The sequence below is a fragment of the Sapajus apella genome, unplaced genomic scaffold, assembly GCF_009761245.1.
Source record: "Sapajus apella isolate SASKATOON/1434 unplaced genomic scaffold, GSC_monkey_1.0 scaffold12, whole genome shotgun sequence".
Taxonomy (NCBI): Eukaryota; Metazoa; Chordata; class Mammalia; order Primates; family Cebidae; genus Sapajus; species Sapajus apella.
Window position 1 is genome coordinate 35,661,913 of NW_022436952.1, and position 13,143 is coordinate 35,675,055.

The following is a 13,143-nucleotide window of genomic DNA, read 5'->3' on the forward strand; positions in this document are numbered from 1 at the left end:
CTTGTGCCCAGGAGCTCGAGAGCAGCCTGGGCAACATAGCAAGACCACATAATATTTTTAAAAATTTTCATTAAAGAAACAGTAAGATGCCAAATAGACAAAACAAGAAACAAACATATCTCCCTTTAAAGGCAACTACTATCTATACTAAGCATTTGCATGATCATATTGTTAAAATAGAGAATAATGATTTTCCTAGGTGGTGCTTATTATGAAAATAAAGATAACTGATAACACAGCTTATAGAATCCTCCTCTCTTATTCTCTAAGTAGAATGTGGGTTGCCACACTGCCTCCAAAAGCTGATTTTCTTTTTTTGAGGCAGGGTCTCACTCTCACCCAAGCTAGAGTGCAGTGATACAATCACAGTTCACTGCAGCACCTCCTGGGCTCAAGCAATCCTCCTGCCTCTATCTCTTGAATAGCTAGAACTACAGGCACATGTCATCATACCCAGCTAATTTATTTTTTGTAGAGATGGAGGTCTCACCTTGTTGCCCAGGCTGGGCTCAAATTCCCGGCCTTAAGTAATCCTCCTGCCTCAGCCTCTGAAAGTACCAGGATTACTGGCGTGAGCCACCATACCCGGCCCCAAAAGGTGACTTTCATCAGCTCAAATCTATTAGCCAAAAACAAACAAGTTTTGTCTAATAGGCTCTTTCCTATTTTTTTTTTTTTTTTTTTGAGACCTAGTCTCACTCTGTTGCCCAGGCTGAAGTGCAGTGATGCAATCTCGGCTCACTGCAACCTCCGACTACCAGGTTCAAGCGATTCTTCTGCCGCAGCCTCCTGAGTAGCTGGGACTACAGGTGTGCGCCACCACACCTGGCTGATTTTTCTATTTTTAGTGGAGATGCGGTTTCACCATAGTGGCCAGGCTAGTCTCAAACTCCTGACTTCATAATCCTCCGGCGTTGGCCTCCCAAAATGCTGGGATTACAGGCGTGAGCCACATGCCCGGCAGGCTCATTTTTTAACTTTGTAATATTTTAACTTGACAGACCATCTATTGATGTCCATTTTACCACTGTCTACCTTAGTGGAGGCCCTCAATGTATCTTCTTTATGAACCTAAGTCTCGAGTCTCTTTTTTTTGAGATGGAGTCTTGCTGTGTCACCAGGCTGGAGTGCAGTGGCACAATCTAGACTCACTGCAACCTCCGCCTCCTAGGTTCAAATGATTCTCCTGCCTCAGCCTCCCAAGTCGTTGGGACTACAAGTATGTACCACGCCCAACTAATTTTTGTATTTTTAGTAGAGACGGGGTTTTACCATGTTGGCCAGGATGGTCTCTATCTCTTGACCTCGTGATCCATCTGCCTGGGCCTCCCAAAGTGCTGGGATTACAGGTGTGAGCCACCGTAAATCTCTTTGGTGTCAAATTATTAAATCTCAGTGGTACCTGTCTTTAGTGCCAGCTACTTGGGAGGCTGAGGGGGGAGGATCACTTCAGCCCCGGAGTTTGAAGTCAGCCTTGACAACATAGCAAGGCCCCATCTCTTACAAAAAAAAAAAAAAAAGTATTAAATATTTTCTATAATATGAACATTTCCTATAATCCAAAAGTGAAATATACTTGTTCAAAAATATTTCAAATAATCTGAAACACAAAGCAAGAAGTGGAAGTCCTCCCTTCTCTAGCACCTCCAGCTCCCTACAGTTGGTATACACTCTAGACCTGTTGCCATGCACAAATAAAGTATCTCTACATTTACATATGTCATTGTGTACCTAAACATCTCCACTTTGGAGATGCAGATACCTCAAACTATGCATGTCCAAAAAGCAAATCATTCTCATTCCATCCAAACCATCTCCTTTGCCATTGTTTTCTATTTTGATAAATGGTTTCTCAAACCACCTAGTTGTTCATAACAAACATGGCATTATCACAAAAGTGAATCTAAATCTTACAGGAATTTACCATTATTAAGAATGAAAAGGCTGGGTGCAGTGGCTCACACCTATCATCCCAATGCTTTGGGAGGCCAAGGAAGGAGGATCATTTGAGCTCAGGAGTTTGAAGCTATGGTGAACTATGATTGTGCCACTGTACTTCAGCCTGGGCAACAAGAGTGAGACCTCTTTAAAAAAAAAAAAAAAAAAAGGTAAAGATTTTTTCCCTGAATTATTATAAACCTAAAAATAAATAAAATACTAAATGTGTCCTTATAGGGAGGAAAATACTCCCATTTTTTTTTTTTAAGAGGGGAAAAAAAAAATCTGTATTTTAAAAGTATTTTAAAAAATACTTCAGGCTGGGCACGGTGGCTCACGCCTGTAATCCCAGCACTTTGGGAGGCTGAGGCAGGTGGATCACCTGATGTTGGGAGTTAAGACCAGCCTGACCAACATGGAGAAACCCTCTCTCTCCTAAAAATACAAAAATTAGCCAGGCATCGTGGCGCCTACCTGCCTGTAATCACAGCTACTCAGGAGGCTGAGGCAGGAGAATTGCTTGAACCCAGGAGGTTGAGGTTGCAGTGAGCTGAGATTGCACCATTGCACTTTAGCCTGGGCTCCATCTCAAAAAACAAAAAAAAAACTTCAGAAGATCTTAATTCTCTCTTCTGTATGGGGATGAAATCTTACATCCTGTATTCAAACCTATACAATGTATAAATTTACCAAAATACATCTGAACTTTTAAAAATATTTTATAAAGCCTTTAGCTTTAACTTTTAATTAGATCAATATACTAATTAATACAAGAAAAGGTAAACTGAACAAGTAAGAGGTAAAAACATCTATCTTCATACACATTTATAAACAGGTATGCATCTATATTGTTCAAAACTGTACAATATAGGCTGGGCACAGTGGCTCACGTCTGTAATCCCAGCACTTTGGGAGGCTGAGGCAGATTGATCACTTGAGGTCAGGAGTTTAAGACCAGCCTGAGGCCGGGCGCGGTGGCTCAAACCTGTAATCCCAGCACTTTGGGAGGCCGAGACGGGTGGATCACGAGGTCAAGAGATCGAGACCATCCTGGTCAACATGGTGAAACCCCGTCTCTACTAAAAATACAAAAAATTAGCTGGGCATGATGGCACGTGCCTGTAATCCCAGCTACTCAGGAGGCTGAGGCAGGAGAATTGCCTGAACCCAGGAGGCGGAGGTTGCAGTGAGCCGAGATCGCGCCATTGCACTCCAGCCTGGGTAACATGAGTGAAACTCCGTCTCCAAAAAAAAAAAAAAAAAAGACCAGCCTGGCCAACATAGTGAAACCCTATCTCTACTAAAAAAATATAAAAATTAGCTGGACATGGTGGTGTGTGCCTGTAATCCCAGCTACTCAGGAGGCTGGGGCAGGAGAATCACTTGAACCCAGGAGGTGGAAGTTGCAGTGAGCCGCTATCAGGCCACTGCACTCCAGCCTGGTGACAGAGCAAGAGTTCTTCTCAAAAAAAAAAAAAAAAAAACCACTGTACAATATTAGGATCCTTAACTTCTGTGTTAAAAATATAATTCACCAGATAATATTTTTGTTTTACCTTTTTTTTTTAAAGCCAAATTTAGCAGTGGGGGTTGTATGTTAGTAAGTTCTGATGACCCACTACCATTGGACCAGCCAAGATAATGTATCTGAATATTAAACTAATATATAATAGAAGCACTTGAAAGAGTTCATCTTAATGAACTCCACCTTTCAGAAACAGTTCATTCACATACAAAAAATACTCCAACAAAGCTAAGTCAGATAATACAAAAAATTCAGAAAAAAAATTACCACAATCATATACAATTTGTAACTCAAATATTTTAAATATTTGCACACCAATAAAAAAATATACAAATTGTTTAAAATGTACATTGAGAAATAAACTTTTCCATGAAGATCCACATAATATAAAAATGTATCTTAAGAACCACATAATAATCTATGCAAAGCATTGTTAGTATGGAACATTAAGGGAAGTCAGCTGCCAAAGTATTCACAGTCTCTTTTGGAATGTCAAGATGAATTCCTTCAAAATAGTGCAGGAATCTGTCAAAATTACAAAGAAAAATACAATTTAATATTAATATTTTCATCTTATGAAAATATGTATTAATCTTAAAAAAGCTATCTAAAATGTTGTTTTTAATAGAGCCTTTACCTTCTTTTGCTTTTTCCTTGTTCTTTTAGCTTCTCAGTCTTACAGATGTTTCGAAGGGTTGGCAGGTATTCAATTATACTAGCTTGTCGATTACCCACATAGAGAAGAGATCGACTAGAAAATACACTTTTAATGACTGCTATCCTCTTCCAAGCATTGCTGTAAAAGTAATGCATTGCTTTTTTTAATGCCCAATACAAATGCAGTAATCCCAAACACAGCCAGTTTAGTTTCTTGCCTCTGGCCTAGACCAGATGACATTTCCAGATTAATTTCCTGTCAACACATCAATCACTCCCATACTGAAAAATCTCAGTAACTATCTGCTATCTATCACAGCAACATCAAATTTCTTCCTGCATCATTGAAGCATTACCCAGATCCACCCCAATCATTCATTGTTTCTCTTCCCAACAATCAACCTGGTCTCCTTAACTGTCTCATTAGAAGCTACATTATTAATGATAACGGCTTACCATAATCAGTAGTACAGCATTTTTAAATTAAGAAAAAAATAATGATTTCCCCTTTACCATTTATTACTAAAGAATAAAAAGTAAAGGAAGTGAGACTTACTCTAAGTTAGCTGCTGACTGAGTAAAGTATACATTATTGCGCTTTTGTGAAACATAAAAAGTAAGATCGTTGGTTGGATCTTTTCCCAATTTCTTGCAAGAATTCAAGGTTTCCAATGCTTTTGAAATAGTAGAAGAACATTTAGTAAAGCTGAGTGCTTCTGCAGCTGCCTTTAATTCTCCAGAGCTTTGAGAAGTCCATCCATCATTACTCTCAAGACTAAATTCATCACAAAGTCCGCTTTTAACCTTTCCATTTGTCCAGCTAAAGTCATTTCTACCGTATTCCTTTTGTTCCCTTACATCAGTTAAAAGGGCATCTAAGAAGGACATATTATCCATGAATTCAGAGAGAGAATTTAAACAATGAGAAACAAGGGGAGAACTTTCCTTTCCTGCAGGTGTTCTGGGAGGACAAGAAATAGATTTCTTTGTCTCTGGATTGCTTCCTTTGTCTCTGGCTTTGTTTTCTTCTGAATTTGAGGAAGATGACACAGGGGACAGGCTAGTAAATTCATCAGGAAAGTCCAAGTCAGTGTCAAATAAGTCACTATCGTCTAATGTTACCAATTTTTTCTTTTGTTTCTTTTTCTGTGACTTTTTCAATGGCTGTTCTCTTTCAGAATGTTTCCTACCAAGGCATTTCATATTTTTTGTTGCTCCACTGGTATCCACAGTTACTGATGAGCCACAAAGGTTTTTCGTTTCTGGAATGGTGTCAACTGGTAATGGCAGAATAAACTCAAGATTATTATATAAAAAATCTACATTCCGCATTTGGAATTCAGTAAGAAGCTGGATGAGTTTATGCCATTCTTCCTTTGTTGTGATTTTGTGCTGAAAAAGAATTTTGAGTAAAGAAAGTTACAGCAGTACAGTGTTTGAACACTTTTCTACCCATATGAATACAGTGTTATGCCTATTCTAACTTCAAAGTACTGAGACTCTACCCGTCATAATTTTATTTATCTATACTTAATACATCAAAATATTACTATAAGTCTAACAATTAAATTTAGACTGTTAATTTGGAGAATTCTCTATGTATTTAGTATATACTCCAATTATAATTAGAAGCTCATTTATGCTGGGCGCGATGGCTCATGCCTGCAATCCCAGCACTTTGGGAGGCCAAGGTGGGTGGATCATGAGGTCAGGAGTTCAAGCAGGAGTTCATCTTGACCAAGATGGTGAAACCCCGTCTCTACTAAAATACAGAAATTTCTCTACTAAAAATACAGAAATTAGCTGGGTGTGGTGGTGGGCACCTGTAATCTCAGCTACTTGGGAGGCTGAGGCACAGAATTGCTTGAACCCGGGAGGCAGAGGTTGCGGTGAGCCAAGATGGCGCCGCTGCACTCCAGCCTGGGCAACAGAGCAAGACCCCGTCTTTATTAAAAAAAAAAAAAAAAAAAGCTCATTTATTTAAAACGACTTCTCTGAAATAGTCTATCTGAAAAATTTTCTGAAATCTATTCTAAATCCTATAATATGCGGTCAGAGCAATGCCTATGTACCATTTGTCAAAGTGGTAGAAAGCGTTAAAATCAGATATTGCTTATACAAATTATAGGCAATTTAAGTTAAACTTGAGATTCAAAAGGTAGGAATCTAGTGTTGGGAATATGAAAAGGAATATAAATTCAACATTGCAAGATAGACATTGAAAATACCTTTAAAAATGAAAACAAGTCTTCAGATGGGGAAAAAATGTTCCTAAGGCCAAACAAGGTCTCAGCACAGCCACTGTCACATTTCGGAAGGTCTGCACGTTTCCTTTTAGTATTTTTAGGGTGAATTTTGTTATCAAGGCCATCTTCAGAGCAAACTAGTTGTACATTTCTGCTATTTCCTCCTACAAAATAAAAGAAAATCTTAGCTATATATATATTAAACAAATTGTATCAAACAATTATTTAAAGACTGAGATCCTTTGACATCTTCTGGATCAATACCCCCATTTTGTTCTTCTCCACATATGTGTTTAATTCATTGAGTACAATATAACATTCATTAATTCATTCGACAGAGTATCACTCTGTCACCCAGGCTGGAGTGCAGTGGTGGGATTTCAGCTCACTGCAACCTCCACATCCTGGGTTCAAGCGATTCTCCTGTGTTAGCCTCCCGAGTAGCTGGATTACAGGTACGTGCCATCACACCTTTTTGTATTTTTAGTAGAGACAGGGTTTCACCATGTTGGCCAAGCTGGTCTTGAACTCCTGACCTCAAGTCAGGCCAAGGCGAGCAGGTCACTTGAGGTCAAGTTTCAGACCAGCCTAGCCAAGGTGGTAAAACCTCATCTCTACTCAAAATACAAAAATTAGCCAGGTGTGGTGGCACACACCTGTAGTCCCAGCTACTAGGGAGGCTGAGGCTGGCAAATAGCTTGAACCTGGAAGGCAGAGGTTGCAGTGAGTTGAGATCATGCCACTGTACTCCAGCCTGGGCAACAGGGCGAGACTCTGACTGGGGAAAAAAAAATAACAACTTCAGCTGGGCTCAATGGCTCACACCTATAATCCCAGCACTTTGGGAGGCCAAGGTGGGTGGATCACCTGAGGTCAAGATTTCAAGTCCAGCCTGGCCAACATGGTGAAACCCCATCTCTACTAAAAATACAAAAAATTAGCTGGGTGTGACTGTGCACGCCTGTAATCCCAGCTACTTATAGGAGAATCACTTGAACCCAGGAGGCAGAGGTTGCAGTGAGCTGAGATCACACCACTGTACTCTAGCCTGGGCAACAGAGCAAGGCTCCATCTCAAAAAATAGTAATAATACTAATAATTTCAAAGTCCTAAATAAAAGATACACAATTTCACCACTAAGGACGGAAGTACAAATTCGAAATAAGATACTGTACATATTTCACTTCTTAAATTGGCAAAATTAAAAGAATGATAATCTAGTTCTGTCAGCAGCACAGATAAAAAACCATCATATACTATGCATGGGAGCATAAGTTGGTACAATTATTGTCAGAGGGCAGTCTGACAACAACTATCAAAATGTAAAGTGTAGACAGCCTTTGTGACCCAGCAGTCATACTTCTAGAATTCTCTCCATCAGAATTACTGACATATTCAAGGATATATGTATAAAGATATTCACTGTTTTAATCACAATTGAAGATAATTTAAATGTCTATAAGTAATGGTTAATCAAATTATGTTACATCCACTCTATTCTATAGAAAAGCATGCAGCTGTGAAAAACAGTGGCATAGAACTGTATGTGCTGACAATAAACTTAAAAATAACTGTCTAACAACATATATAGTACTGGTTAATTTTGCTAAATAAGTATGTATCTGCATTTTATATGCATAAACGTCTAACAGTGGCTACTTTAAAGAAGCAGGGGAATATTGTTTTACTTTATGTATCTGTGTTTATTTTTTTAAAAAATAAACACAGTAATGAAATGTATATAAAAAAGATATTTTTAAGAAGAGAACCTATATATACTTATTTTCTGTCTTCTAAAGTTCTTGCTGTAACAATTTATATCCAGTGGTATATCAAAAAGTTATTAACTAATTTGTTATACCAGGATATTTTCCATGTGTTATGCATTATATTTACTTTTGAGAAATGGTTAAAGCTATGAGCTTACACCGAATAGAATATCTACTTTGAAAAATAATAATATGAAGCTGGATGAGGTGGCTCATGCCTGTAATCCCAGCACTTTGGGAGGCTGAAGTGGGTGGATCGCTTGAGCCCAGAAGTTCAATACCAGGCTGGACAACTTAGTGAGACCCCTGTCTCTACAAAAAATACAAAAATTAATCAGGCATGGTGGTGCATGCCCTGTGGTCCCAACTACTCAGGAGGCTCCAGAATGGCTTGAGCCCAGGAGATTGAGGCTGCAGTGAGCCATGACTGCACCGCCAGTGCACTCCAGTCTGAGCAATAGGGTAAGACCCTGTCTCAAAAAAAAAAAAAAAAAAAAAAAAAAAACATGTTAAAATGTTAAATTAATTAATTAAAGGAAAAAAAGGAATTAATATTACATAATTTCACCTTGGTTTCCTTGAAATATTTGTGTGTTTACCAGAGTAGGATCTGTAACTAGAGAACTGTGACTATGGAACATGGAAACCACAAACTAAAACTTCTTCAGGCAAGGAACCATGTCTTAACCATGTAAACACAGGACCTGGCATGGAGAAGGTACTCAAAAAGTGTCTGTGACTTGAATTAGGTAACAAATGATGACTGAAAAACTAAAATAAAAGCATTTCTGAAATAAAAAATTCCCAGGAAAGATAGAATTTAAAGACTCCTGAAGCTAAAAGTGATTGTACATTATAGTCACATAAAAGGAATACTACATGTATACATACTCATGTAGAAAAATCAATGTTTTTAGTAAGTGAAAAAGTTGTTAAATAATTATTATAGTATTATTTGTTTATAAGAAATCGTATGTTAATAAATGTGTAAGTAACAGTTTGAAAATTTAACAGTCTAATTTCTGGGGAGGAAGCTGGACACAGTGGCCTACTGAGGAGGCTAGGACACGAGGATCACTTGAGCCCAGCAGTTCACGGCTATCCTGCACTATGATCCCGCCCGTGAACAGTCACTATACTCCAGCCTGGGCAATATATTGAGACCCCACCTCAAAAAAGAAAAAAGAAAAACTTTTGAAGAGGAAAGGGGAATAGGGTGGGAGTTTGTGTGTGTTTATTTTATGTATTTATTTATTTGAGGCAGAGTCTTGCTCTGTTGCCCAGGCTGGAGAGCAGTAGCATGATCTTGGCTCACTGTAGCCTCCAACTGCAGGGTTCAAGAAATTCTCCTGCTTCAGTCTCCTGAGTAGCTGGGACTACAGGTGTGTTCTGCCACGCACAGCTGATTTTTGTATTTTTAGTAGAGACAGGGTTTCATCACGTTGTCCATGATGGTCTTCATCTCCTAACCTCGTGATCCGCCCACCTCGTCCTCCCAAAGTGCTGGAATTACAGGCGTGACCCACTGCACCCAGCCTGTATGTGTTTTTTTAAATTAAACAATGAGATCATCTTAAAAGCACAACTACAAAAGGAAAAGTAAGTTACAGATTATCTAGTTCAAATCTCTCATTTTTGAGGTGAAGAAACAAGCTCAAAAAAGTAAAGTGAATTTTGGAGCTTACCTATTAATTGTAAAGGGTAGCATAGCCAGGGAAAAAATCCAGCTTTCTAGGTCCAGTTTAATTCTATTTACTCGAATTTGGTGTTTACAAATTTTTTTTTTTGAGTCAGAGTCTCATTCTATCACCCAGGCTGCAGTGCAGTGGCATGATCTTGGCTCACTGTAGCCCCAATCTCCCATGTTCTAGTGATCCTCCCATCTCCACCTCCTGAGTAACTAGGACCACAGGCACGCATCACCATGTACAGCCAATTTTTTGTAGAGATGGGTTTTGCTATGTTGCCCAGGCTGGTCTCAAACTCCTGAGCTCAAGCGATCCATCCTACTTGGCCTCCCAAAGTGCTGGGATTACAGTTGTGAGTCACTGTTCCAGGCCGAAACATTTTATGAACAAAGTTAACATATGCATATTTATTTTGAAGATTAACATAACAAGATGCTTAAAAGTTTTATAATCTTTCAACTATTCTAGTATAGCACAGAGTTTTTTTAATTAAAAAAAAATTTTTTTTTATGACACAGGGTATTGCTCTATTGTCTAGGCTGGAGTGCAGTGGTACAATCATAGCTCACTACAGCTTCAAACTCTTGGGATCATGTGATCCTCCCACCTTAGCCTCCTGAGTAGCCCACATTACAGGTGCACTCCACCATGCCCAGCTAATCAAAACAATTTTTTTTTTGTAGAGATGGGGTCTGACTTTCTTGCCCAGGCTGGTTTTGAACTCCTGGCTTCAACTGATCCTCCCGCCTTGGCCTCCCATAAATTTTCATAAACACAGGGGTCTCACTATGTTGCACAGACTGATCTGGACCTCTTGGCCTCAAGAGATACTCCCACCTCATTCTCCCAAAGTGTTGGAATTACAGCCATAAGCCACTGCACCCAGTCATAGCACAGATTTTTAAAAAGGGTCCCATAATAGAAATTTATTTAATAACAAATCAACTTACGATAAAGGGTTAATGGTCTTTCTTCTAAAAATCCGCCTCCACTTCTAATCCAGAAATGTAAGTAAAGGATACTTTTTCTGATATCACAATTATTTGCAGCTAACAAGGTTACAAAGTCTTTTACATCAGTTCTAAAATTCTCAGTTAAGCAAATCATTTGTAGGTAGCTGGCAACATTTAGCTTCAAAACAGAGAGAGAAATGGGGTTAACTGCTAAGTTTAAAGAAATACAGCAATAATACCTATAAATAGTATCTAAAGTGAGACAAATTTTGCTAAAATTCACATTATCTTAAATGCTCTTCTTGAGGATGAAATTGCTTTTAAAAATATAAGGGAATATACTGTTAAAAGCATTTACATATATTTCTTTTACTAACTGTATCTTGTGCAAGACAGCAAGGAAACTTTTATAGGAGATTCTCCAACCTGAACACTGGAGGCAGTTTCGTAAACTGTGACAAAACCCCTTGATTAAGCAACAGTATAGCTTCATTGAATATCTTATAATAAAATTATGAATATTATAATACTGAAAAATGCATACTTTTTAAAAAACCAGGTTAGAAATTACATTGAGTGCATAAAAGTAATTAATTTTTTTTTTTTTTTTTTGTAGAGATGGGGGTCTCACTATATTGCCCAGGCTGGTCTCGAACTATTGGCATCAAGCAATCCTCCTGCCTTAAGCCTCCCAAGGTGCTGGGATTAGGCATGAGCCATTGTGCCTGGCAGAGAAATTCTGGGAGGCCAAGGCAAAGGGATCACCTGAGGTCAGGAGTTCAAGACCAGCCTGGCCAACATGGCAATATCAGATCTCTAAACCCAGCTACTCAGGAGGCTGAGGTAGGAGAATTGCTTGAACCTGGGAGGCGGAGGTTACAGTGAGCGGGGATTGTACTGTTGCACTCCAGCACTCCAGCCTGGGCAACACAGTGAGACTCTGTCTTAAAAAAAAAAAAAAATCAATTTATCAAAGATTTTCCCACAAAGAAAACTCGTAAATTCACTGATGAATTATATCAAGGACGAAAAAACAAAGAATGTCAATCCTATACAAACTCTTAGAAAAAAGAGAAGGAAACATTTCTCAACTCATTTTGAGGGCAGCTTAACCAAATGCTTAAAGCTAACAAAGATAATTCTTAAAAAATAGAAAAAAGAAAGTTACAAAGTAGTTACAAAGTAGTATTCCTCAAGAAAATAAACATATAAATTCTTAATAAATTAATCACAAATCTAATCCATAAATATATAAAGAGGATAATACGTCAGTGACCAAGTGGGGTTTCTCGTTAGTCAGTGTAATTAGCCATAGGGATAGATAAAAGTAGGAAAATATGATTTCAACACATGCAAAAGAAGCTTCTGACAAAATCCAACACCCACTCTCGATAAAAATTCTAAGAAAATTGGAAAAAAAGGAATTTCCTTAATCTGATAAAAAGAAGGTATGAAGAACCTACAGCTAACTTTGTATTCAATAGTAAAATAATGAACACTTTCCATCTAAGATCAAGCACCAGCTAAGGATGTCCATTGTTATCACTTCTACCTAACATCATATTGAAGGTCCTAGCCTATAAAATATGGCAACAAAAAGAAGTAAAAGGCAGAAAAAACAAAGGAAAGAAAACTATCTCTGTTTGCAGATAACATGAGTCAGTAGATAGAAAACCCTAAGAAACTGATAAGCATGGTGGCTCATGCCTGTAATCCCAGCACTTTGGGAGGCCAAGGGGGTAGGATCACTTGAGGCTAGGAGTTTGAAGTTACAGTGAGGTATGATCACACCATTGCCCTCCAACCTGGGTGACAGAGCCAGACCCTGTCTCTCTCTCTTTTTTTTTTTTTTTTTTTTTTTAAAAAGATGGGGTTTCACCATGTTGGTCAGGCTGGTCTCGAACTCCCGAACCTCAGGTGATCCACCCACCTTGGCCTCCAAAGTGCTTGGATTACAGGAGTGCGCCACGGCACCGGGCCAACCTTTCCTTCCTTTCCTTCCCTTCCTTCCCTTCTTCCTTCCTTCCTTCCTTTTTTCCTGTCTCTAATAAAAATTTAAAAAATAGAAAAAAAGTAAAAATCTAAGAAACTAACAAAATAACTACTATAACTAATAAAAGAATTTAGCAAGGATGAAGGAAAAGAACATCTAGAATCTACAGCAGTACTGTCCAATAGAAATATAATTCAAGGGCCAGGTGTGGAGGCTCAGGTCTGTAATCCCAGCATTTTGGGAGGCCGAGGCAGGCAGATCACTTGAGGTCAGGAGTTCAAGAACAGCCTGGGCAATATGGTGAAACTCTATATCTACTAAAAATACAAAAATTAGCCGGGTGTGGTAGTGTGTACCTGCAATCCCAGCTACTC

At 38.6% G+C, this 13,143-nt stretch overlaps 1 protein-coding gene across 4 annotated transcripts in view; it reads right to left on the reverse strand.

Moving 5' to 3' along the window:
* Window positions 1-3,743: 3,743 nt before the first annotated feature.
* Window positions 3,744-13,143, reverse strand: part of ATAD5 (ATPase family AAA domain containing 5) — a 64,469-nt gene continuing 55,069 nt past the window's right edge. For 3 of the 4 annotated variants that reach the window (XM_032280944.1, XM_032280945.1, XM_032280947.1), the window contains exons 19-23: window positions 10,774-10,954; window positions 6,349-6,530; window positions 4,677-5,512; window positions 4,101-4,259; window positions 3,744-3,988 (exon numbers count right to left, since the gene is read on the reverse strand). In XM_032280944.1, coding sequence (XP_032136835.1) covers window positions 3,910-3,988; window positions 4,101-4,259; window positions 4,677-5,512; window positions 6,349-6,530; window positions 10,774-10,954 — 1,437 coding nt within the window. In that variant the 3' untranslated portion in view covers window positions 3,744-3,909. Of the gene's footprint in view, window positions 3,989-4,100; window positions 4,260-4,676; window positions 5,513-6,070; window positions 6,531-10,773; window positions 10,955-13,143 lie in introns of those variants that run through there. The other variant, XM_032280946.1, reaches the window with a different exon arrangement.